We start from the raw sequence: 26,949 nt of genomic DNA, 5'->3' as shown, positions 1-26,949 counted from the left end.
GCAAAGATGACTGCATCATCTGCAAAGTCAAGGTCCGAGATCTTGACATTCCCAAATGACGCACCGCAACTTGATCTCTCCGACATCCTCCCTAGAATCCAGTCCATACAAGTGCTGAAAAGTGTGGGGGCAAGTACACATCCCTGACGAACTCCAGTAACAACTGGAAATAAGTCAGAGATGGTACCACCACACTTCACAGCACTCTCAGTACCAGAGTAGAGTTCAGACATCAGATCGATCAGTTTTGGTGGCACCCCACGAAGACCAAGAATCCTCCAGAGGACATCCCGATTCACTGAATCGAACGCTTTACAGAGATCAACATAGGCTGCAAGCAGCCCCTGCCGAAACTCTCGTCTGCGTTCGGTGAGGACACGAAGTGCAAGGATACGGTCAATCGTTGACCTCTTTGGTGTAAAGCCTGACTGCTCTGGACGCTGGTGCTCAAGCAGATGGTGGCGAACCCTATCGAGAATTATTCGAGCAAAGACCTTGCCCGGCACTGAGAGCAGCGTCACCCCTCGGTAGTTGTTGCAGTCTTGGCGATCACCCTTCCCTTTCCAGAGAGGGACAACAAGGCCCCTCTTCCAGTCAGTTGGGATGATGCCTGTGTTCCAGGCAGAGCACAAAACTGCATGCAACGACACGAGTGCAGCATTTCCACCAGCCTTGAGAAGTTCGGCATGGATGTCACAGATCCCTGGAGCTTTGCCCCGTTTCAACTGGTTCACCGCAGCCCGTGTTTCCACAAGCGTAAGTGGACCACAGTTGATTCGAGGGTCAGCAACAGGGATTGTAACACCCTTGACGTCCAACTCAACAGCTGGGGGATCAGCCTGGTACAACCGCTCAAAGTAACCGGCCCAGCGGGCCTTCACTTCAGACTCCTCTGTCAAGGGCCTACCACTCTCTGCTCGAACTGCAGTGCTCCGAGGGATGGGCTTGGATGAACGTAATGCGCGAATTCCCCTGTAAGCGGGACGAGAATCACCTGTCCACAGGTGATGCTCTACCCCCTCACAGATTCCTCGCACATAGGCCTCCTTGTCCACCCTCAGTGCACGTACAGTTTTACGCCTCAGCTCCCTGAACAGCTCAGCTCTGCCATTCAGCCTGGCCCTGCGACTCTGGTCAATGGTATCCAGTGTCCCTTGAGAGACAAAATTCTTCTTTGCCCTGCGGTGAGCTCCAAGGCATCCACCGGCAACATCAAGGACGGTGGTCTTGAAGACGGTGGTCTAGTTGGGCAATAATACTCATTGTAATTTTTGGCAGGGTATACATCTCTACAGTCAGAAACTATGTGACAACATTGCATTGGTGGTAGCCTTTTGTGTGTTATTAGCCGTTTAGTAACCCCATCCCAAAATAAACTTTTATGAAACTGGCGTAAGACAGAATAAGACATTCTATTTAAAACTAATGGTTGTCTCTTATTATAGGCTATGTCTTCTTGAAAATTGTTCAGCATGTAACTCGTGTTATTTGCTTTTCAAAACAGTTGTTATAACTAGCCGAGCATTTAGTGTTTGCAATTACAGGCACTGATAGTCCAGTGCTGATGCATTGCAGAACATATGATTTTGTTTTCATAAAAAGTGGTACGGAAGTTTTTTTTGCCCATACCCTAATTAATGGATACCATGTTTAAACATGAATTTGAAGAAAATTTAATCATAAACTAAAATAACAAAATATATTTTAAGTTAGATGTACATTATAAATGTTATTGTTATTATTGTTACCCCACCCCCCAAAACGAAAAATACCGCAAATCAAGGAAAATTTGTTGCTTTTAGTTTTTCTTTTGAAGGCGTATGAGATCGGTGAGCAAACCGATGCAACCTTTAAGGATGAGAGACTAGAGAGAGACCCACCAGCAAAGAAATTCCATAACCCAATGAAAACTAAGAAGCTGAAGACATTCAGCAATATGTGTAAGAAGAAGGAAGTGAAATCAAGTGGGGGGGGGGTGACGATCTTGAAGGCAGACAGATCTTTGTTTGGTCGCATCATAGTGATGGCACAAGGACGTAATCTCCAGATGGAGGATATCCTCTCTCATTCCCTTGGACCATTGCCCTGGGCCCTGTCCACACCAGATGGATTGCTGCGAAAGACCAACAAAGCTACTTTAGCCACAACTTTGCAGAAGAATGTGACAGTGGCATAGCAATTCCCAGGTAACTCTGCTTCAGTGGTCGATGGAATGAACTTAGTTCAAAGAGTAAAAGGTGATGAAGTTACTTTTGGAGATGTCGCCACTACAGTTTTGTCTATGGCACTGAGGGAAGGAGCTGATAGTGACAGAATAGATGTTGTGTTTGACACATACAGGGAGAACTCTATCAAGAACAGAGAGAGAGATCACTACGAGGTGGAGAGACCGGCCATCAGCTGCAAAGCATCACAGGCACACACATTATGAGGCAGTGGAGGAGGTTCCTGAGCACAGTTAATGACAAGACCAGTCTCATTACCTTCTTAGTCGGTGAATGGAGGAAACCAGAATGCAGAAAAAAGCTACAGGGGAAGGTTCTACATTCAACTGTGAATGACAAATTTTACAGAATCACATCTCAGGACAGTGAGGAGGTGCCAGCTCTTCAGTGCCAACAGGAAGAAGCAGATGGGCACTTACTTCTCCATGCTGCTCATTCTCCATGTGAGATAGAGAGCCACTAACTTCCACCATGTAGGGACTGCTTGGTGAGATATGCACAAAGAACCAACTACCAGGCTGCAATATGGAGACGATGTCTTGAACAGGACCCGAAAGTACCAAGTCCTGTTGGCCGAGGATGGAAGATGGAGAAGGAAGGAGTTGAACAGTTGGTGGTGCACTGGATGGATGGTCAGCCAGCACCTGAGGCGGTCCTTCATTTATTGGCCTGCAATTGTCAAAAGAAGTGTTCACTACTAAAATGTGTTTGTCAAACGGACTGAAATACACTGATATGTGCAGACTGCCAGACTGTGAGAACCTGGCATCCATCTTTGAGTCAGACGATGGGGAAAGTTTAGATGAGGATATTGAAGAACTGGATAATGATTTTGATTTTTTAAGTTCATCTTGAACATTTTATATCACTTTCAATCAGTGCATATGATCAGAGATGTCTTAGAAACTATAAAGGACCCGTCTTTGGTTCATAAGACAATATGTTTATCAGCAACACATTGGCCTAGGTAATGGCCTTGTTAGTGTGGAACACCACATTTGTGTTTCTATTCTGTAATTTTATGCCCGACAACAGAAGATTGTGTTTCATTTTCACCTTCGACTCATTCATCAGATTGCACATGATTAACCATCTTCCTCCTGTCTTATTGGTTTATATTGTGTAATATGGGTGTTTGATTCCTTCATATGTGCATTATTGAGTATCTAAATCCCTGAAATTCTGTATTTTTTTTGTGAAATTACAGGGAAAAAACATTAATGTTGTTGATGAACATTTACCTTTGTTTGATTCTTGGAAAGTATCCTTTAAGAACAACAGGGAAAATATCATGACATTGACCAAACTACATAAATCCGTCCAAATTGGGTATTTTTTTCACTTGGGGGGGGGGGGTGGGGTAACATTGTCTGCTATACTACTGATCTTAATATACAACATCCAAAAATAAATTTAGATTTTTGGATTTCTTTATAAATTTGCTAAACACCCATGTAATTATATTGTTCTATACTAGAACTTTTATTTACTTTCCACAGTAAATGATAGACAAATACTTTTCTAAAGGCGGTATGGTTTATCACACAGGAAATACACTGATACATAAGTGTCACCAATGACATACCTTTCAACCGAGGCATGTTTAGCACTTTTTGTTGAGAAGCAAATGATCCTAGTAAAAGGTGAGACAAATTTCAATGTTGATGTTTGACTGATAAAAAAAATGTTGTTAAGTTGAAGTAGGATGTCTTACTTGTACTGGCCATTTTGCACAAAAGCTTATTTAAGGGTAGGCATATAAACAGGGTGATAACACACAAAAAGCTACCACCGATGCAATGCTATCATATATTTTCTAACTCTAGGGTTGCACACCTTGCCAAAAATCACGATGAGAATTATTCCCCACAGATGGTACTGACCAACCCTACTGGCTCATGGACTACCAGTGAAAAACAAATTCTACAAATTTCAGAAAATTGATTAATATAAAAATACAAAACTAGAATATCTTGGTTGGATAAGTGTCCACTCCCCTTGTAATGGCAATTGTAAATGAGCTCAGGTGTCACCAATCACCTTCAAAATCACACATCAGGTTAAATGGCCTCCACCTGTGTTAAACTGCAGTGATTCTGATTATTTCAGAATAAAATCAGCTGTTCCTGGAGGCTTCCTCTGCTGGGTAGTGTATTTCATAACAAAGACTCAACCATGAGAACCGAGGAGCTTTCAAAAGACCTCCAGGATAAAGTTGTGGAAAGGCACAGATCAGGGGATGGGTATAAAATATTTTCAAAGGCCTTGAATATCCCTTGGAGCACAATCAATACAATATTAAGAGGCGGAAAGGGTATGGTTTCACCAAGACCCTTCCTAGATCAGGCCGTCCCTCAAAACTGGATGACCAAGCAAAGAGGAGGCTGAAAGAGGCCACCAAGTGGCCAGTGGCAGCTTTGAAAGAACTACATGCCTTTATGGCAAAGATTGGTCACTGTGCATGTGCCAACAATATCACAAGCACTTTTTTTTTTTTTTTTTTTTTTGTATACCTTGGTCGAGGCTCGTATGAGAGCTAACACACAACTCACAGCAAGGAGGCATGAGACAAGAGGGGCGGGAGTGGAAGGGACAAAACAGTGGGGAACAGACACATTAGGTGAACTGTGGAAGGGAGAGGGATGGGGATGGGACGGGGAACATGGCGAAGAGAAGATGGACATTTCAGGGACTTTCAGGAAGGAAAGTAGGAGAAATGAAGGAAGTGGGCTTGGGTGGATTATCGGGGGTAGAAAAGATCGAGGATTTGGATGGGGGAAGATAAGAGGTGGTGGTGAACAGCTGTTTTGAAAGCCTGGAGGGAAGAATGGGAAAGAATAGAGTGAGGACGTTTATTCCAAAGGCGGGAAAAAAGAGGAATGAAAGAGTGAAGATGAGCATTGATTCGTGATTTTGGTAGTTTTACCAGAAGGGGGTTGTTGGCGGACCTTGAACGCCCTGTGGAAATGTGGTGGGGACAAATCGCAGAGAGAGCAGGGGGGCAAGGCTGGAGAGGAGTCGGTAGAAGACAGAAAGACCACCGACCAACCTGCGGTGATTGAGTGAGAGGCCCAAAGACTCAGCTTCATTGCGGGAGATGCCGATGATCTTAAATGCCCTGGTTTCGACAGCGTGAAGCCGAGAAAGGTGGGAGGCAGGAGCACCAGCCCAGAGGGGAGAGCAGTACTCCATCAGGCTACGGACAAAAGCTTTGTAAGTGGTCAGGAGCTCAAGAGGGCCGAGGAAGGACTTAGCACGACGGAGGATTCCCAGTCGGCGACTGGCTTTTGAGGCGAGGTTGGAAATGTGACTTTCCCAGGAAAGGTCATGGCAGATAATGAGACCCAGAAGCTTGAAAGAAAAGACTTCTTCCAGAGGATTGTTGAGAAAGTGGATGGGGGGGTTTTGTAAACGGTCCTTTCGAAGAGACATAGTGAGAGTGTGAGATTTGTCTGGATTGAAAGACATGTTCCACGTGTTGGACCAGTTTGTGATTTTAACTTCACAAGTATGGACTGTATGGTAGGGTGGTAAGAAGAAAGTCATGACTCAAAAAAGCCCACCTTGAACCCTGTTTGAGGAATACAAAAAAACCACTTAGGAGATTCTGAAGCCATGTGGCTAAAAGTTTGGCGGTGTGATGAAACCAAGATAGAACTTTTTGGCATAAATGCAAAATGTTACGTTTGGTGCAAACCCAAAACAGCACATCACCCAAAGAACACCATCCCTACTATAAAGTATGGTGGTGGCAGCATCATGTTCTGAGGATGTTTCTCATCAGCAAGGACTGTGGCACTTGTCGGGAGAGGAGGGGAAATGGATGGAGCAAAGTACAGAAAAATCCGAGAGGAAAACCTGCTGCCCTCTGCAAGAAAACTGAAATTGGGACAGAAGTTCACCTTGCAGCATGACAATGACCCGAAGCACACAGCCAAAGCGACACTGGAGTGGTGAAGGAACAAAAAGATAAATGTCCTTGAATGATCCAGTCAGAGCCCCGACCTAAATCCAATGGAAAATCTGTGGCATGACTTAAAGATTGCTGCCCATCAACACTCTGCACGCAACATGACTGAGCTTGAACCGTTTTGTGCATAAGAATGGACAAATATTGCTCAATCAAGGTGTACAAAGTTTGCACAGACCTATCCCAACAGACTCACAGCTGTAATTGCTGTCAAAGGTGTTTCCACCACCGATTAACTCAGGGGGGTGGACACTTAACCAACCAAGATATTCTAGTTTTGTTTTTAATCAATTTTCTGAAATTTGTAGAATTTGTTTTTCACTTGGAAGTTGTGGGTTACGATGTGTTAAAGGTGGGAAAAGTCTAATTTAATTAAATTTAATTCCAGGTTATATGGTAACAAAAGGTGAAAATTTTTAAAGGGGGTGTAGACTTTTAGAATTTCTAGAAGTTGTGTGTTGTGTGTGCATATGACAATTGTTTTGGGATTTCAAAAGTGATGTCATGTCTTCCACTATTCTAATCTCGTCAACAACTTGGCTGTCATACAACCACATGATGTCACTCTTCATTGGAGCATGCACATTGCATTCTTCCATTACTGTATCCTCAAATCATTACTGTATCATTGGTGTATCCTCAAAATTTGCACATGTATTTTCATCCATCATCTTTGGGCACATTTACCCAAAGGGGGTTTTCTCGATGAAGCAGGTAGATCTGCTGAGTCGAATAAGTGATTATATCCATGATGTGTTGTATCTCTGAGGTGGGTGCATATTTCATGGCTTGGAAGCACAATCGATATGATGGTTCGAGCAGTGCAGGTGATGTATTTGTCATGTGCTCCCACCCTCAGCTTCTGGAGCAGGCTCTCGTCATTGAGGAACAACTGCGTCGAGCTGCATACTTGAACATGGCGCAAGACCCCTCGCACCCCGCGATGGCCCTGAATGCACGTTTCTCAGAGGTGGAGTGTCTCGCTGAGAGCCATCAGCATCTGGCCAAGGAGAGTTTGGCTGGGAACAAGCCTGCTAATGCAGTGCTGCACAAAGGTACACCAGTCCTCTTGCCTTCACCCGAATAGTGAAACGGTAACCTGGTGTAGAATTCATTAGAATTGGCCTGTGACACTGCTAACCATTCATTCTACTTCATGCATTGGTTCCAATATTTGCATTCCGTGTTATTCCCGAGTCTTTGGCAGACCACGCGACGGTACACTAAGCTGTATCCCTTCAATCCACAGTGCTGAACCAGTTGGAAGAACTGCTAAGCGACATGAAGGCAGACGTAACACGCCTGCCTTCCACACTTTCCCGCATCCCGCCGGTGGCTGCGCGGCTCCAAATGTCCGAACGAAGCATCCTCAGCCGATTGGCAAGTCGCACGGGGGAGGCTCAGCCTCCACAGGTGTGATCCCACACTACCTGTTCTGCTTATCCGTCCGCCTTCCCATGATTCACCATTTTTGTCCACAGTTTGCTGATTTTTTATTTATTTTGTTTTGGTTATTTTTCTGCTCTCTAGCAGCAGCAAGCCATTAGCAGTGGAAGCAGCAATGGGTCTACGCCCCCTGTTCGCTCGGTGGCAGGTGGTGCCAATCAGTCCGTGGTGAACTTCAGCCAAATGCCCAGCGGTCCTTACGCTACAGGTCTGTGCCTGTTTGCAGTTACCTGAATGCTTGTGTTGCAGTTAGTGCTTTGGTTTTGAAAAGGCCGAGTCTTTCGTGGTATTTTACTCATTTTATTGTCCTCGTGCTTTTCATTTAAACAAAAAAAACGAGGGGATAATGTAATCGGCTCTGTCCGTCTGTCACGCTGTTTCCTCCTAAACAGTTGTGCAGAAATTCCCCAAACTTGTTGGTCATGATCACCATATGGCAAGAACTTGAGACCAGTATCACTTTTGGCTCTGCCCCTTGTGGCCCTCGGGGCTGGGTTGAAAAGTCGAATAGCAAAACTTGCGATTACGGGCACATTTTAAAACTTTCATTTAATGAAACTTTGTATTTGCAATCAACATTAGGGATACATGGAATATGTAACAATTTTTTGGGATTTGCCCCCCGGGTTCATGTCTCCAGGGGGTGGGTCAAAGTGGGAAAAAATATTTTTAGCTCAAAATTTGATATCAAGTCATACCTGGCAGAACATTTTGCCGTCTTTCAGCTTTGCTTTAGGTGGGAAGCGTTGGAATTTGCGACGGCGCGTCATTGACCTCGCTCTCGTGCTTGTTTTTTTTAATTAGCTTGCACTTGAATCGCATGCAGGTGATCGACATTGGTAAACGTCAGTATATGTTCACCTGAATTGCAAAGCCATGAGTTTACAATGTGTGGTAAGTGGGTTACTAAGGGAATTGTAGGATGAGCAAAAGACCAATACAGACAGCGCATTCACCTTTTGACGAGACCCTTTTGTCGACATCCACAAGCATGACGCTGGTATACAATCACCCATCCACACACAAGCTAACTACAAGTCGTACCAATATCCCTGCACTGCTCTATCTCCAATGCTTCTCGGTACTTATCTAATACCATTTTACACCGATCTTCCGTTTCTGCTGCTATTACCTGTGCAGTGACACTATTTCGTGCATCAAGTACTCTCTGAGTGAAAGAGCACCTGGTTTAGTACACCTTTTGTTCTTGACAAGATAGCTTGCTTACTGGTAGAGTCCGGCGATATATCTATGCCGGTTATATCAATATATTTTTCTAGGTCGATGTACCGGTGTTGGAATGCTAAATATACTGGTACATAGAAAAAAAAACCAGTACATCACCAACAACTCGAAGAAAGGTGTTTACAATCTTTAAATACCGTATATGATTTTAAAACCTTTGATACACTCGGCGAAACATGGAACAGGAACGGTGGAACGTATGAGGCATACCAGGAAGTAAGTGTGGTACGTGTAACTTTTAAACCACAACATCCGAGCTCATCAGCTCCGTACAAGCAATCGCGTTTTTCTCTGCCCTCGTGGTCGATTGTAAAGCATTTGCCAATTGGTTATTCATATGATTCAGGTGTGCTTGAGAAACCCTGTGTCAAGTCGGTGATCCATGAAAGCGATACCGGTACAGCGCTCCGTGATCGTCATCCCGGTGCTGCGATAGCGATGCATCTCGATTGTCGACCTGTGTCGATTACCAGCACTGATATCACTTCAAAAAACAATATCATTTTTAATACAAGTTGAAGGTGGAAGTAAAATGACCATTCTCATGATGGGGGGGGGGGAGTGTTTGGGAATACTTTGAAAAATTATCAAGTGTCAATGATGTGTACGTCATTTATGGATACGCAATGGACCATCGGACCATTGCGTATTTTTGGAACCTGCGTAAAAAAAAAATCAATATACCGCTCTCTACCGGCCGGTATGACTCAACCGGTATATCAATACCGATGGAGCCTACGAGCTGGTAGACTTTGTAAAGACTTCTTGAAACCCTGAACGTTCATGTTGCTCTGCTGCACTTTGACCTTTTCAACAACTCCCACATCGTCTTTTCTCGAGCTAATCTGTGCCTCGTAGCAGAGTCCGTTCGCTAAAAAGTAAAAAAAAAAAGTTATTCTGAGTTTGTGGGGAGACAGAATATTCTTCTTCTTTTCTTTCTTGTTCGTTTCCTCACATGGCTTGTATGTGACATGCGGTATGGACAGGCCGTCTTTTTCACACTTGACACGTCTGAAGAGCCGTGGATATAATGTGCTTAATGGGGATAAATTGGAAGGTGAGAAAATGGGAAGAGGAAAAAATGAAGGTCTTTGAGGGTTGGGGGAGTGTTTAAAATATTTTATGAACACCGTCGGGGAAGAGTCAAGCCTGAAAACTAAAAGAGCCTCCTCGGTGGAAAAGCAAGAAAGAAGATTGGGGAATGTAGGGACGGGGTGTCACAGATGATTGGCCCACAGTAAAATTGAGGGGCCAAGGGGCTTCAGGGTGTTGCAGACAAACGAGGAACGTTCCAGATGCCATGAAAGGTGCAAACTGGTGGCCCCGGAAGGGCCTCCTGGAATCCTGTGCTCAACGCGGCTCCAGTCGCGAACTGAAAGAGAAGGGGGACCCAAAGCCATGCGCCGGATGGTGCGGCCTCCCGAGGCGCTACACCCGGGTTCAGTCGGTCCTCTATCTTTCTGGCAGAAAACTTGCACAAGCTCCTAAGGGACAGGTGGTGGCACTGTCACGGGTGGTTGCTGGCAGCCTTCCACCTTGTAAAAGGAAAGGGACGAATATTTATTGACCAGTAGAGGGGGTTGTGAAGGCAGGTATTGATCAGCTGGGACGGTACAGTCTACCATTTTGCAGAAAAAGACAAATATATTGTTTATTTTCTGCTGGTTTTTATTTTTTTATTATTATTATGATTTTTTTTTTAATGGTCTCAGAATTTAGAGGAATTAATTAATTCCTCCAGTGGGTGTTCATCAATGTTTTTTGAGTTTGTGATTTGGATGAATGCAAAAAAACCAAAACATCAACATAAAGAGGAACTGACGACACACTTGGTATCGACTCACTTGTCTGTCGGCTTCAGTCCCTCGTCTTTATCGATTCTCATAATACCAGGTAATCATTTAAACGTTTTTCATTACACTTTTAGTGTTTAAAGTTAAGTGTCCATCGTCTGATCAATGTTTTTCGTTAATTTTGTACGCAATGATCGGAAACATTCCGTAACGGGTTAATGCAACAATGGCAACACGCACATCTGGTTTCAGAGGAAAGGGTTCGCGCGTCCATCGTGGAGTTGCCTCGTTGGAATGTAGCTTAGCTGTTTGGTCTCTCTTTCTTCTTTTCCTCATCCTCATCCTCATCCTCTTCCTCATCCTCATCCTCATCCTCATCCTCATCCTCATCCTCCTCATCCCTTTGTTCTCTGCAGTGGCAGTCAACGGAGTGTCTGCTTCTGCCGATAAAAAGTGTGATGGCCTGAAGGACGGCGCAGAGCAGCGAAAAGGAGCCGGTGACATCATATGCCTGGATTGATCCTGGTGTTGCTTGAAAGAATTATGAACGTGAGCACCAAAAAAAATTTTTTTGTTTCTTTGAAACTTCCTTCACGAGAACATTGAAATCGATGGATGTTATGGGTAGAAAGGCTGCTGAGCGGAAGTGGACCTTAGTGCGAACATCCTCGCTCATAAAGTGAGTGACCTGAAGTTTGTCCTGCCCATACTTTTTGTTGTTATTGTTGTTATTATTTTATTGTTTTGACAATGCGTGCAACTCGACTTGCTGCCAAGGAGAGACATAAATGCTTTGGCAGTTTCCTTCGGCGTTTTGGGAACGACCGGGCGATATTGTACATGTATCCCCCCCCTCCCCCTCTTCCGCCACAGCCCGCCCTCTCCTCCCCCCCTTTTCGCGTTAACAAATGAGGGAATGAAATTGCAGTTGAAACTTGTGTAAATTTTTTTTGGGCTTTCCGGACAGGCTTTGAAGTTTCCTATTTTGGGATGATACATTCACCTGGCTGAAGCGCTGCGCATTTGTTTTGCGAACTTGCCGCACAAACTCTCGAATGTAACAACTTTTGTGATCGTTGACAAAGCGAGCTCGTTTTGGCCTAGCAAGTTTTGAGCACTGGTTCTCGCTTGCTAACTCGTGCTTTAATGCCACGGTGAACGAGTTTGAATTTCCAAGCCTGATTAACTGATGTACTTTGGTTGGTGGACTAACCTTAATGCCCCCAGCCATTTGTTTGTCTCCCCTCTCCTGTCCCCCCCCCACCCCCACACCTGTCTTATTTAATGGTGACTATTGACTGTCAGCCCTTGTTCAGTTATTTTGATATTTGCATTACATATGTTTTACATGGCTAATAAATCAGTCTTATAAAAAGCTTTGCTTTTGCTGCTTAACACTGTGATTTCACTTCCTTGTGTTTTTGGGCCATTTGCTCCAGAAGCTGATCATACCGACTTTAAACGTTGGTGCTGACTTCACATCGAATTACTTTTCAGGAAGGGGGGGGGCAGAAGTAGCTTGGGGGGTGATTTTTGTGGCTGATGTGAGATGTGAGTAGTGGGTGGTTGGAAGAGGGGTATAATACCATACTTGGTTATTCATTTGAACCGCCTTTGGTCCAGATTTACGGAGAGAAGTACAACATGACCCCAAACATCCGGTCCTTTCCACGATACAGAGAAATGCTGATCATTGGCTGAATGTGAAACGATTTACTTTTAATTTTTGTTGTAATTTGTTCAAGATGCAGGCAAAGCTTCACGCAGAACCAGGTGGGAACTTTAAGGTCCACCAACTAATGTCGGCAGACTGTACACTCCGTTTAACGCCCATCCGAGGGATGGCACACGCATCGATTGATCACCCTGCCTGCGAAACACCAGGATGACGGTTTATATCTGGGTCGGGATTCGAACCCAGGCTGGACAGCTTCGACGTGAAAGGATGGCCTCAAAGTATGCACAGCACAGTCAGCCCAATCTTGCTTTTGGGCTTTCATAGACATCCTAAAAATTGAGGTGATTGCAATCGAGATAACAGAGGGTGGAACGGGAATAATTTCATTTCTACTCAACAAAGCCATCGATCTTATTGGAATTGGCAATCGATTACTTTTACAGTGTGGTGAGGGCGATTACCTGTCGATAAGTTGGCCAATCTGGTGATTTAGATACGATGTCATGCACTGGCTGTGTTCGTATCGAAGACTCCAGAAGGGCCTCCAAAAAGATTCTAAAGATTCAGTATTCTAAAAAGAAAAAGTAAAACATTAAAACTTTTACAAGGTGGTCTGCTGGAGGAATGCGAACACGTCCACATCAAGTGGGAAAGTGCATCCCAAGTCGGTGAATACCTTAAATTAATTAAAGTATTGTTGGGGTTTCTTCTTGTTCCTTTTTTTTTTTTTGGTGCTATCCCACACAAACTTTACTGAAATTTTCACCTGTGCACCTTCCCTGAAGTGTGGTTTCCATCATCTCCTTTTAACGGACTATTATACTCTCACTCTTCCTTTTTCTTTTCTTTTTTTGGGTACTCGTGTGAGGGTAAAAATGAGTCCGAAGGGTGTGTTAAGGTCTTGAGGAGTTTAAAGTGTCTTCAAAGGGGATCTTGAAGGGTTGGTCTCCCGCCTCAAAAACCTGGTGGCACATTGTTCGTCTGTTTCTGGTGCATGCTCCCCTTCCATCCATTCCTCACTTCAAACGGCATAGCAACCGACTCCACTCATGAGAAGACCAAATGCCTCAACTCTGTGTTTGCTTCAAAATATCGTGTCCCCAACCCCTTGCTCCGTGTTCCCATCCTTCCCTGTCATTCCCAACTGCTCCTGTGGTTTGCACCTGAGAATATGGAGAAGGTTCTTTCAACCGCCGACTTGGACTCCGCTTCTGAACCAGACGGCATCACGTGTCGTACAAACCCCCTCTGCCCCTCTCTCTCCCTCTCGCTCCCTCTCTCTCTCTCTCTCTCTCTCTCTCTCTCTCTCTCTCTCTCTCTCTCTCTCTCTCTCTCTCTCTCTCTCTCTCTCTCTCGCGCTCTCGCTCTCTCTCTCTCTCTCGCGCTCTCGCTCTCTCTCTCTCTCTCGCGCTCTCGCTCTCTCTCTCTCTCGCGCTCTCGCTCTCTCGCTCTCTCTCTCTCTCTCGCGCTCTCACTCTCTCTCGCGCTCTCGCTCTCTCTCTCCATCCTCTCGCTCTCTCTCTCCATCCTCGCGCTCTCTCTCTCTCTCTCTCACGCTCTCTCTCTATCCTCGCGCTCTCTCTCTTGCGCTCTCTCTCTTGCGCTCTCGCTCTCTCTCTCCATCCTCGCGCTCTCTCTCTCTCTCACGCTCTCTCTCTATCCTCGCGCTCTCTCTCTTGCGCTCTCTCTCTCTCTTGCGCTCTCTCTCTCTCTCTCTCGCGCTTTCTCTCTCTCTCTCGCGCTTTCTCTCTCTCTCTCGCGCTTTCTCTCTCTCTCTCGCGCTTTCTCTCTCTCTCTCGCGCTTTCTCTCTCTCTCTCGCGCTTTCTCTCTCTCTCTCTCTCTCTCTCGCTCTCTCTCTCTCTCGCTCTCTCTCTCTCTCTCTCGTTCTCTCCCTCTCTCTCTCTCTCTCTCTCTCTCTCTCTCGCTCTCTCTCTCTCTCTCTCTCTCTCTCTCGCTCTCTCGCTCTCTCGCTCTCTCTCTCTCTCTCTCTCTCTCTCTCTCTCTCTCTCTCGCTCTCGCTCTCGCTCTCGCTCTCGCTCTCTCGCACGCTCGCTCGCTCTCTCGCTCTCTCTCGCTCTCCCTCTCGCTCCCGCTCTCGCTCTCTCTCTCTCTCTCGCTCTCTCTCTCGCGCTCTCGCTCTCTCTCGCTCTCTCTCGCTCTCTCTCGCGCTCTCTCTCGCGCTCTCGCTCTCTCTCTCTCGCGCTCTCTCTCTCTCTCTCACACTCTCTCTCTCGCTCTCTCTCTCACGCTCTCGCTCTCTCGCTCTCTCTCTCACGCTCTCGCTCTCTCGCGCTCTCTCTCCCTCGCGCTCTCGCTCTCTGTCTCCCTCGCGCTCTCTGTCTCCCTCGCGCTCTCTGTCTCCCTCGCGCTCTCTGTCTCCCTCGCGCTCTCTGTCTCCCTCGCGCTCTCTCTCTCCCTCGCGCTCTCTCTCTCCCTCGCGCTCTCTCTCTCCCTCGCGCTCTCTCTCTCCCTCACGCTCTCTCTCTCCCTCACGCTCTCTCTCTCCCTCACGCTCTCTCTCTCCCTCGCGCTCTCTCTCTCCCTCGCGCTCTCTCTCTCCCTCGCGCTCTCTCTCTCCCTCGCGCTCTCTCTCTCTCGCTCTCTCTCTCTCTCTCTCTCTCGCTCGCTCGCTCGCTCGCTCTCTCTCGCTCCCTCTCTCTCGCGCTCTCTCTCTCTCGCGCTCTCTCTCTCTCGCGCTCTCTCTCGCGCTCGCTCTCTCTCTCGCTCTGTCGCTCTCCGTCTCTCGCTCGCTCGCTCTCCCTCTCTCGCTCGCTCGCTCTCCCGCTCACTCTTTCTCTCACTCACTGTCGCTCTCTCTCTTGCTCACTCGTTCTCTCCCGCTCGCTCTCTTGCGCACTCTCTCTCGCACTCTCGCTCGCTCGCGCTCGCTCGCACGCTCTCTCTCGTTCTCTCTCTCTCTTGCTCTCGCTCTCTGTCTCTCTCTCTCTCTCCCGCTCGTGCTCTCTCTCCCGCTCGCTCTCTCTCCCGCTCACTCATTCTCTCTCGCTCACTTTCGCTCACTCTAGCTCTCTCTTGCTCACTCGTTCTCTCTTGCTCACTCGTTCTCGCTCGGTCTCTCTCGCTCGCACATGCTCACTCTTTTTCTCGCTCACTCTCGCTCTCTCTCGCTCGCTCTCTTGCTCGTTCTCTCGCTCGCTCATGCTCACTCTTTCTCTCGCTCTCTATTGCTCACTCGTTCTCTCTCGCTCTCTCTCGCTCTCTCACCCTCTCTCTCTCTCTCTCTCGCTCGCTCTCCCTCGCTCTATCATTTGCGCTGGGTCATGTCATCCATCTTCCATCTGCTTGGAAATCAGAAAATCGTTCCAAACAGGAAACCTACTGTTTTTAGCGATGTAATGTAACCTTGCTTACCTTCCCTTTCGTCAAATTGCCTCCAATATTACTCTTGGTACAGTTCTTTTGGACCTTCTGTTGCATGTTCTTGTAGACTTCCAGGTGTAGAAAACAAATGTCTCTGTCATTTAGGACAAGTTTGTAGTGTCTGGATTTGGCAGAATCATGCACTGGATTCCAAAGCACACACACTCGTGTTTTGTGGATGAGTTCTTGACCACAATTGATCACTCCTCCTTTAACACCCGTTGAACTGACCCTCTTGGCGAAGACGTAACGGTTTTGATCTCGGTGGTCCACTTGAATAAGAGATTGAAATCACACCGGTGTCACTCCTCACTTGTACTTTTAAAAAAAATTTTTAATTTAGTACAAAAACCTGGAAGATGTGGAATGGGGATAGGTGGGAGTGCTTGCTGGCAGATGGCCTGGCTGGATGACCCTCTCACACCGATGTGCTCGTTCAGCAGGGCTTAGCACCTGGAGGCAGCTTAGCGAGGAGAGCTCAATCGGCTCCGTTTGGCCCTCATGCGTCACTACGACTCTAATCCTCGGTTAATTTGTTTTCTCTCCACGGGCCATATATATATGTATACAGACTAGGTGTGCCGACCCGTCCTTTCGCCGACTGGGTTAATCAAACGACAGCATGTTGCACTTCACAAACGTATTGCATATCCATCTGTGCATCTTAGGATGTAAAATGAAATGAAACGTGAAAAAAAGGATCTTCCATAACACGTATCTGTCATTGTGGTTGTTGACTGTGTGCTTTCGTGTTCTTGTATTTCAGGAAGTATTACTATGGTCTATATACAATTACGTGTTGTCCTCCAGTGGCCGTCACGTATTATTCTAAAGCGTTCCTGCTGTCATACCATTGATTGAAACAAGCCTGGTGTTGCCTTAGCGTTTAGGGTGGCTGACTTGGGATCCTCGGGTCCTGAGTTCAAGCCCTGTTGGCTGCTGAATTAATACCAGGTGGGGTTGACTCAGCCTGTCATCCTTCTGAGGTCGGCAAAATGAGTACCAGTGCACAGGAAATAGGGACATTGCATCAACGGCATAGCCGTGCCCCTAACCAATGATGCAACCAGCAGCCATCTGGCTGCACTCGAAAGAGAGAGACCATTGGAACGTTACATTAAAGCTCAGTCGTGATTCCTCTTCTTCTTTTCTTTCCTCCTGTGCATGAACAGGCATCTGTTTTAACGGACACATTTTTGTTCTCGGTAAATCATTTATTCTAACCAATTAAAATGATTACTCGGTTACCAACCATGTTTTATTTTGTTTTTTTAACTCCGTGCACGTGAAGCGACAAGCGGGGTTAAACAATTGCAATCGATTCAGTTTGTCTATACTTGCGTCCGTGCACAAACGTCAGTTTATGGTGGAGGAGTAATCGATTTAAATTGAATGTTATATTTTGAACACGAATAGGAAGACAAGTTTGCCGTTTAACAGTACTTTGTCTCTGAATCCATCACAATCACACATATGCAGAGGAGTGAGAGATTTTTACTGTCTACCTGTCTGGTAGTCAAAAAAAAATTCAAACCATGAGATTACTGTTTTTTTATTGACGTTCTGAAGGACACAAACAGGCACGAAGACCTCATGTAAACGCGTTGGACAGATAGGGTTGTGTGTACACGCAATTTCATGGTAAACGTCCAATTCAATGGTTTTTTTTGTTGTTATTTCTTCAACCTTTAAAATATTTTATTTAATTTGAATTGTATATCTACTTGAACACTTGTGGAACACACATCACCTTACTGGCACTTTCGAAACCCTTCCGTTGAGCAGCTCTTAGGAAATGTGCGCTGAGGGCAGAGTTACCGTGAGATTCACCATTCAGACAAATATGGCGACACCGAGCACTGTTTTTCATATCCTTTTTCTTCACACTATTGGGGGTAAGGGGCTCGATGAACTCTCGAGGTTATCATGTTACAACAACAACAGGAATCCTTGAGAATAAAGCATGATGGGTGCACGGAGGCTTCCCATAGTGGATTGAAAGAGAGGAGAGGTGTTCGCGTGTGACGGTGTCCACCCGAGCTGGGTCTCAAAACTCCTCGTTCTGCACGAAGATTAAACGGCGTTATTAATGGCAGTAGGGGGGAGGGTTCTGGGACACATCAGAACAGCTGTCTTATCCCCTTACCTTTTAAATCCGTTCTCAAAAACGTTGATGCCATGAATAATAAGTTTAACCAAAAATCCAAACTGACAAGCAAAGTGTCACCTTTATTAAATAACAACACAGACACATGTAAACCGTCTACTGCAGCAAACGATAACCGCAATCACATGAAAGAGGGAGGGGGTTTATATCGGAATCACAAACTACCCCTCAACAAGTGGAAGGTTGTGGTTGGATGAAGTCACAAAAGCTTGACAACAACATTCATCGGCTTTTTCCTCCTTGGACTCAATGCCAGTTAATTCACACGAGAGAGAGAGAGAGACAGAGAGAGAGAGAGAGACAGAGAGAATGTACAAGTGACAGAATGAGTTGAAGACAAAAAAAAAATCTCTGGAATTAACAAGCTTAAGGAAGCAAACGCTGCAAATCACTAGTTTGTACAACTCCAAACAAAAACGCAGAGAAGAAACTCCTCGATCATCTCGAAAACACAAAAACGCTGTTATTTATTTATTTATATTTATATATAATTATTATCCTTGAAGGACTCCACAGCACAATCTCTGATACCAGACTTCGAAGTGTAAGAATTGAGTGTTTATGGGAAACATGGAGTGGTGATGCATATGGCCATTCAAAAAATAAATAAATAAGTGGTGCTTTGCAATATTGTCCCAATATGTGAAGCGGTGCAGTTTTCTCCTGCACCAGAAGGCAGCACAATCTCACGCTTTGGGTGGGTTTGCACCGTGGAGATCTGAAACGTAAAATGTTTGTGGCCATTCGATGTGACTTCAAGAAGAAAGAAGTGCCCCCAAATGTCCAACAGGTCAGCTGTCCAGCTTTTGGGCAGTACTGTAGTTACCCATAATATTGTTGATGTCAGTCCTTTGATACCATGGTAACAGAGCACAGGCATTCTGGAATTCAGAGGATATCAAAATGTGGAAGGAAATGACGGACAACTGGCCCACACCTCAACACCACATCTTCGTCAGAGACGATTGTAATTCAATGAGAGATGGCACGCACTCTCCCATCTCCCCTCTAAGCTGTCTAGCCTGGGTTTGAATCCCAACACAGCTATAAACCATCATCCTCGAGTTTCACAGGCATGGCGATTCATCATTGTGCGTGCCATCCCTCGGATGGACGTTAAATGAGCGTCCCATCTGCCGGCATCAGTTGGTGGATGTCAAAGATCCCACGGTGTCCTTCATGAAGAGTAGGCAAGCCATCGCTGGCATCCTGAACCACTTACAAATTCCTACCACCTTCATTCGAACAGACAAGCCTGGCCAACGGATTTGTGAAAGACTTCAGCCAAAAAAACACGTTCTGCCAGTTCATCGTGGCTGAACCCACATTAATGTGCAAATAACTGGGACCGCTAAAGTAACCATGGAGTCGTACTTTCAGCAAATGACTGCAGCTAACCACGGTCAACGTTTCAACGTATTTGCACAATGAAGAATGAAAACAAATTACACCGACAGGGAACCTCAACCATTTCATTGCCTGCAAATAAGTAACTTCTGACAGATTAAAAATCAATAAAATAAAAAGGTTCTATTTATTTATTTATTTATTTATAAAAGTTCACACTCGCATCCCATTGGTGACATGTTTTTATTGGAAGCCAGTTTGTAGACAGCCTGCTTATAGCTACACTCTTGCTGTTGAGGGAAGTGGAATATGGAGGTGGGCTGGTTCCATAGCACCAAGTTCAGATACCAGCTTGTGTAAAGGAAAGCACGGCACGTGCATTAGCTACCGGCCTGCGAAAGGTCGACCTTCGAGAGAAGGGGACTGCGATCTGTTCTATCGAGAGGGTTGACCAGCCGAGCGACCGCATGCCTTGTTGTTTCTGGAGGCTGGCTCGCAGACTGTCGGTCATGGCTGGCGGAGCCGACAAATCCGTGGGAAGGCGAGAGGAGTCCCACGACGAGTCAAAAACAGAAACAGACTTGGCCAATAGTTAAATGCTGCAGCAAACGACTTAATTAGACAAGAAAACTCTGACATAAAAACAAATTGGAAAAAGAACTTTCTCCCAAGTCTATTGTGTGATTAAAAGTGTACAAAAGTTTGTTTCCCAATGGTGGAATGAAGGAACTGGTGGGTTCGTGATGACTCGAGGAACTGGATTTGAGCAAAGACGATGGGAGATCTCCAGAGAAAAGTAACAGAGATCCCGACCCAAAAAGGAAGGTCAAATCCCCCCCCCAAATGGTTACATCGATTTGCAAATGTGGATCAGAACATTGGTCTCGGACTTGATGCCGTCATCGGCAGACAGAATTAGCGAACAAAATCAGGTGCACAAGGTACGTTTCGCTCAGTGTGTAAGACTGGAGGACATATGACGAGGGAGGTGTGAAAAAAATAAATAAAAACATAATCAACATCCATGAGTGAATGAATCACTGACATTAAAAGGTGACTTCAGACAAAGAGAGGGAATGACTCAAAGATCGATGGTTATGAATGATGATCAAATGTGGACAATATGGTCACGACGAGACTTCAACATAAAAACGTTAAATTGATGTGAAACTGAGCTTTGAGCACAACCACAGATTAACCATAGGACAACCACCTCACTGATGTGGTTCAACCAGATGTTAAAATACATCGAGGGGTGGAGAAAAATAGTGAAACAGAGAGAGAGGAAGGACAGACATACAGAAGGATGGTTATAAAACCAACAGAGTAAAAAATAAAGGTAGAGAGTCGGGTGTCACAGACCCTGCAGCCAAAGGGTCCGCAAGCAATGATCATTATAAACTGCTCGATGCGAGTGGAGGCGATGGGGTTGCTGTATTGCATGTCTCATGAACAGTAAGTAAAGTCAATCAACTGAAGTGGAAGGTGGGAGTTTGCATTGCAGAATATGAAAAATAAATAAATCAGGATTAAATAAAGAAGTAATTTCTGCAGATGCAGAGAAAAGAAAAACAGGAGAAGGGAAGGGTGAGTGATGCGAGGGAGGAGGAGGGAGGAGGAGAGGGACAAGTGACAGATTGTGAGTGGGGTTGAAAGGGGTGAGAGAAGGGTGGGGTGAGAGAGAGAGAGAGAGAGAGAGAGAGAGAGAGAGAGAGAGAGAGAGAGAGAGAGAGAGAGAGAGAGAGAGAGAGAGAGAGAGAGAGAGAGAGACGGTGGAGAGAGAGAGAGAGAGAGAGAGAGACGGTGGAGAGAGAGAGAGAGAGAGAGAGAGACGGTGGAGAGAGAGAGAGAGAGAGAGAGAGAGAGAGAGAGAGAGAGGGAGAGAGAGAGAGAGAGAGAGAGAGAGAGAGAGAGAGACGGGGGGGTGGGCGAGAGAGATGTGGGGGTGAAAAAGCGATAGAGAAGAGAGATTGAATGAATGATAAATGTAAATTAAAAATGAAAGAAAGGGTCAAAAAAAAACTAATAGAAAAAGGCTAAAAATGATATTTTAACCTGAAGGGAAATGAGAAAAAAGTGGTTTTAAAACCAAAGTAGCATCGGATTGAACTTTATACTCGACATTGTTCCTCCACTATAATTACCCCATCCCCCACTCCAACATTATTCATCCCCCTCCCCCCAACCCTCCATGCTAATTCCAAATTTTGAGGAAGCTGTCCCAGGATCCAGTCGCAATAGCCATCCCATCATCCGTTACTCCCAGACAGCTGACACGATTATCGTGGCCTGCAAGAACACCTGAAAATGGAGGAAAGAAGAAACAAAGAGAGATAGAGAGAACAAATCAACATCAGTTACTAAATAAGGTTTCATAGTTGGTGGTGAATTGCCACCATTTCTTACCAAAAACGTAATGAAGGAAAGAGAGAGCGGCTGCGTTCAAATAAACTTTCAAAAGTCCGTTTTATCATCAATAATTAGATATTAAGAGTACGATGGTGGTCTAATGGTGAGGACACGAGACCAGAATTCCAGATATTGTGGGTTCAAATCCAGCTGAAGGCAGCACAATAACGTGTGAAGCCAAGTCGGTTTTTGGACTGCCACTGGCAACGTGTAACCCAGTGATACTTGCCGCATCGTCATACAAAATTGGTAGCAGTGAGTGAGAAAGGAAAACTAAATATACGACATTGCCACACTCATGTCACCAAATCTTTCAGCCATAAAATCGAGATTTCAAAACATGACATTGAAAGAAAATAGGACATTAATTTCATGATAACAAGAGTGAGAAAGGAAGAAAAAGAGAGGATAAGCATATCAAGGCAGACGGCACCTACCAGCCCTTTCGGCCTTCATGGAATCCCAGACATTACAGTTAAAATCGTCATAGCCAGCAAGGAGCAGGCGGCCGGACTTGGAGAAGGCAACCGAGGTGATGCCACAGATGATGTTGTCGTGCGAGAACAGCAGCAACTCCTGGTCAGCACGCAGGTCAAAGAGGCGGCACGTGGCGTCGTCGGAACCGGTCGCGAACGCGTTTCCATTTGGGAAGAACTAGGAGGGGTAGAGGTGGAACGAATCGGGAATAATTAATGTATGTGATTTGGGCATGACGACACTCGTGGTCCGCTCAGCGAATACACAACCTAAACCCATCCATGCATTAGGAGAGTTCTTGGCAAAACTAGCTCGTGGGAAACAAAATTCTTCTCCTTCCACCTCATTTCTATTGATAAGGGGTGAGGCCTAATGGTAGCAAGCCACTGCGACCCCACCTTTTGCTAGAGTTAGGTTCCTCCACTGTCCTCTATCCCCAGCCGATACTTTCCACTCTCCCATCACCTTAGCTTACTTACATCCCTCCTCACACAAATAAATAAAACATTGACCAGGAGATCATGGGAGTTTAAAAACAAGGAAAGCTTTGTAAAAGACAGATCATAACCCACGCAGATTGCATTGATGTCCGACTCGTGTCCGGTGAACGTCTGCCGACACATGCCGTCACGGATGTCCCACAGCTTTGCGGATGCATCGCATGCCCCGGAAACGAAGCTGCGTGCGTCGGGAGCCAACGACAACGACATCACATCGCCCGTGTGCCCGATGAAAGCCGTCGTTTGCTGGCCGGTCTCGATGTCCCACAGAGCGCTGCACTCAGACGTACGTCATTCAGATAAGCTCGAAGGGTCGGGCTCGAGCAAATCGGATAGATTTCCAACACTCATTCTCAGAACTCGAGTCGTACCTTTCAATCACTGTAATTGATCAAAAACTTGTACCCACCAAGTGGTGTCTCCGGAGCTCGTTACGATCCGGTTATCGTCCAGGAAACGGCAGCAGGAGAGGTAGCCTGGCCAAAAGGAGGAGACAAAAGGACATTCATTATGCGTCTACAAGTAAAGGGAGATACCCTCAAGTGTTCCAACATGGCAAGTGCTCTATATCCCCAAAGCTCATGTACAAACTGTAACTCCTCTTGTACTCCAAAAAAACAGTGCAAAACAGCCTCGAGCAAAGTGATCACTGCAATGCAAGGCGTGTGATGCGGTCAAAAGAAAGTTTCCCCAGAACCAAAAACATGGCTTCCAGTCTAATAGGATCAGGAAGCACATCCCACACAGGGTAAGAATGTATGACTGGCTGGAAATGACATCGAAAAGCAACAACATCTGTGCTGAGGTTTGCTTCATCTTTCTAGGGAAAACCTCAAATTATAAAACCGTTTCACTCGTCATACATACAACAAGGGGAGCAGGAGACAAGAGGGGCGGGATAGAGAAGCACAAAACGGTGGGGAACAGAGGCATGAGGTGATCTGTGGAAGAGAGAGGGATAGGGCGGGGAACACGGGGTATACAAGATGGACAGTTTAACTTGAGCTCTGTGACTTGCTTTGTGTGTGGAACTTTGAGATTTCTTTGTTGTTATAGTTAACAATCAACTGTATTGGACTGGTAGGATATAACCAAGAAGTACGGCCACTCGCCTCTGAGCCGTCTCGCCTGGGTCTGAATCTCGATCCAGCTGTAAACGGTCGTCCTGGGGTTTCATAGGTTGTGCATGACATCACACAGTGCATTGTCCCACGAATGTGTGTCAAACCGGGTGTCCAGCACGAGTTGGTGGACATTGCAGATCCCAATGATGTCCCTCGTGAAACGTATGAGGGTTATTGCCGGCACTGTGAACAAATTACAAATTCCTGCCCTAACCTACAGGGGGCGCTGCATCGACGGCACTCCGAGCAATAATGCAAAGCAGCAGCCACACGCTACACATGAAATGATGATCCACAGTATGTTGTTTTTTTCTTTGGCATCATACTGTTCAAGTGTTTTGTTTGTTTTGTATTTTTATACACGAGTCAAGGATCACGGAACAATGGAGGGCGAAAGGGGGGGTGGGAGAACAGGCAGACAAGAATGGAAAAATGAACAACAGTAAATGGCAACAACAATCTGTTGAAATTGTAAAACTTACTGAAAGGTGGATAACACGAAGACCTCATCATCAGCATCAGGAGATCAAAAAAAATCATCTCACTGAACATCAATTGACACATCTGACATGGATGTGGTCCAAGATTGTGATTGAGGAGGATAGTCTCGGCCTTCCTTACTTCAGTGACTACATTGCTTTGTGGTGCAATGAGTAGGCCTCAAGGTAGGATGGACTAAAACTAAATAATCTGAATTTTACTACCGTTATAAAATGGTACCGTCTTGTACATTTTGCATTCAGAGATAATTGATGACAATCCTGGAGGTGATGGGGACAAATCTAGTGGAAGTCAACATCATCATCATCATCATCATCATCATCATCATCATAATCATCATGAATCATCTCACCGACGTAAGCTGGTGACATCACCATCTGTCCGGCATTTTGTCGGTCATCCAGATTGTAAATGATGTGGTTCGGGATCGCTCAAAATGTCTGGAGAAATATCTGCAACTGGAAATGGCTCGAGCTTTTCTTTTTGGATACATAGTCTAGCCTCGTGGAAGAACGAGTACACTGGACGGATCAGGACGGAACAGCTTATCTCATGTTGTTAGTCATTTAAATAAGCAGAGCAGGCACCAGTTGTGATGTAACCACGTTTGAATGTAAGATGTAAATTATGTTCCACACGTCTTGCCTCATGCATGTTTATGCTCCACCCATGTGTCGCATCATCTCCACTGCGAGCGGGCGAGAGCGGCGCTGCCCTGTCTGGCGGGACATGTCGTCGTCGGTGGGAAAGGTATGGTTTTTACTATTGCACTTGAAGTGTTTTAAAGTAAAGAAAAAGTGATTTAAACCTCTGCAAGTGTTGGTTAAACTGCCTGGAACATTCTTGTTCAAGAATCGTGACACAAAGGCCATTCCAGGATTCCTGTATATCCAGAGCCTTTGCTACGTATGTGGGTGGCCCCCTGCAAAACCTCATGTGGGGGACCCTTTCTATGAGAGGGCTAATAATATGGTGACATCTTCAGGCGAAGAATCGATTCATGCCTCACCTCTGGAGTGGATTCGTGAAATATTAGAATGACCAGCTCTCTATGTCTATCTCTGTGTGTATCTGTCTTTCCACACCATCATGGGTATATTTAGCCAAACTTGATAGGAGAGTCGCATGGGTCAACCAAAGTGTGTTATGTGTCCAACAATGACCTAAGTCAAGGTCAAGGTCATCAAAGGGTGAAAATTTGTGTTTCAAACTAAAACTCTGGAATGAATCATCAGAGAAAGAAGTGGGGTTTTTTGCTTTAGGTTCTATGAATAAGGCACATCAAAAGTATCCTTGACATTATTATTTCTCTGTGATGTCAAATTTTCCCAGAAAATTATGTCAAAAGCGACGTTTTCACATGAAATGAAATGAGTGTAGAAAAAGACGTATTTTCCTGAATGACTATTTAAATATGACTTCGGAAATGACTGTCAGGCCCCACTGGGATACCACGTGAAAAACTTGACCCGAAAAAAAATACAATGACCGAAAATATGAACATTTAAAAATCTTTATATATTCGAAACAAAGCTGGAGAAATCCCTCAAAATTATTTTATGGAGCCCTCTTAAAAACCAAAATTATTTTGTGAATCCCACTTAAAATCAACAATCGATCGCCAAAACATAATGATGAAGATTGGAGAATTTCCGACAGGAAAACTGACGTCATTTATTCCAATTTCATGATGGAAAGAAAAAGCAAATGCAGATCTTATGATTTCTGAATAGATCTTGTCAATAATGGCCCAATCTGCCGATAATCAAGAAACTGGGCAAAGATTTAGCATAGACTGAACAGACCAAAATCACAAATTCCTGCGATTAAAGGTCAAATGCATTAACTCGAGAACAGAATTAAGTGAATGTCATATCATTCCGAAAAATGCTCAGAAAGATCATTCTTTTGAAATATTATATGGCAGAATTGGTTAATATAACAATATATATAGCAATATATAACAATATATATATATATATAACAATATATATAACAATATATATATATATAACAATATATATATAACAATATATATATATAACAATATATATATATATATATATATATATATATATATATATATATATATATATATATATATATATATATATATATATATATATATATATACACATAACAATATATATATATATATATATATATATATATATATATATATATATATATATATATATATATATATATATATATACATATATATATATATATATATATACACATAACAATATATATATATATATATATATATATATATATATATATATATATATATATATATATATATATATATATATATACACATAACAATATATATATATATATATATATATATATATATATATATATATATATATATATATATATATATATATATATATATATATATATATATATATATATATATATATATATATATATATATATATATATATATATATATATATATATATATATATATATATATATATATATATATATATATATATATATATATATATATATATATATATATATATATATATATATATATATATATATATATATATATATATATATATATATATATATATATATATATATATATATATATACACATAACAATATATCGTCGACCGAGAATTAACAGGGTCCAACTACACTTTTTTAAAGTTTGAGAAAAAT

The 26,949-nt window shown here is 44.2% G+C and overlaps 3 protein-coding genes across 17 annotated transcripts in view; 2 read left to right on the top strand and 1 right to left on the bottom strand.

Moving 5' to 3' along the window:
* LOC147029071 (ATP-dependent chromatin remodeler CHD5-like) overlaps positions 1-12,074 on the top strand; it is a 77,358-nt gene extending 65,284 nt beyond the window's left edge. For 8 of the 9 annotated variants that reach the window (XM_085880007.1, XM_085880013.1, XM_085880015.1 and 5 more), the window contains 4 exons: positions 7,055-7,250; positions 7,445-7,608; positions 7,726-7,849; positions 11,096-12,074. In XM_085880007.1, the coding sequence (XP_085736133.1) occupies positions 7,055-7,250; positions 7,445-7,608; positions 7,726-7,849; positions 11,096-11,199 (588 nt within the window). In that variant the 3' untranslated portion in view covers positions 11,200-12,074. The remainder of the gene's footprint in view (positions 1-7,054; positions 7,251-7,444; positions 7,609-7,725; positions 7,850-11,095) is intronic. The other variant, XM_085880008.1, reaches the window with a different exon arrangement.
* A 9,066-nt stretch (positions 12,075-21,140) lies between these two features.
* The window catches only part of LOC147029070 (guanine nucleotide-binding protein G(I)/G(S)/G(T) subunit beta-1), a 97,139-nt gene continuing 91,330 nt past the window's right edge, over positions 21,141-26,949 (bottom strand). For 5 of the 7 annotated variants that reach the window (XM_085880003.1, XM_085880000.1, XM_085880004.1 and 2 more), the window contains 4 exons: positions 23,049-23,115; positions 22,712-22,913; positions 22,100-22,316; positions 21,142-21,554 (listed from right to left, as the gene is read on the bottom strand). In XM_085880003.1, the coding sequence (XP_085736129.1) occupies positions 21,448-21,554; positions 22,100-22,316; positions 22,712-22,913; positions 23,049-23,115 (593 nt within the window). In that variant the 3' untranslated portion in view covers positions 21,142-21,447. Of the gene's footprint in view, positions 21,555-22,099; positions 22,317-22,711; positions 22,914-23,048; positions 23,116-26,949 lie in introns of all 7 variants that reach the window. The other 2 variants (XM_085880001.1, XM_085879998.1) reach the window with 1 other exon arrangement.
* Positions 24,997-26,949, top strand: part of LOC147029069 (actin-like protein 6A) — a 181,069-nt gene continuing 179,116 nt past the window's right edge. Inside the window, exon 1 of the mRNA XM_085879994.1 lies at positions 24,997-25,014. The gene's annotated coding sequence lies outside the window, so the exon portion shown is untranslated. The remainder of the gene's footprint in view (positions 25,015-26,949) is intronic.

Source organism: Eptatretus burgeri, chromosome 4 (genome assembly GCF_056783735.1).
Source record: "Eptatretus burgeri isolate ZD-2024b chromosome 4, Ebu_testis_v1, whole genome shotgun sequence".
Taxonomy (NCBI): domain Eukaryota; kingdom Metazoa; phylum Chordata; class Myxini; order Myxiniformes; family Myxinidae; genus Eptatretus; species Eptatretus burgeri.
The sequence above is the reverse complement of the archived record's forward strand: the minus strand, read 5'-3'. Positions and strand labels throughout refer to the sequence as shown.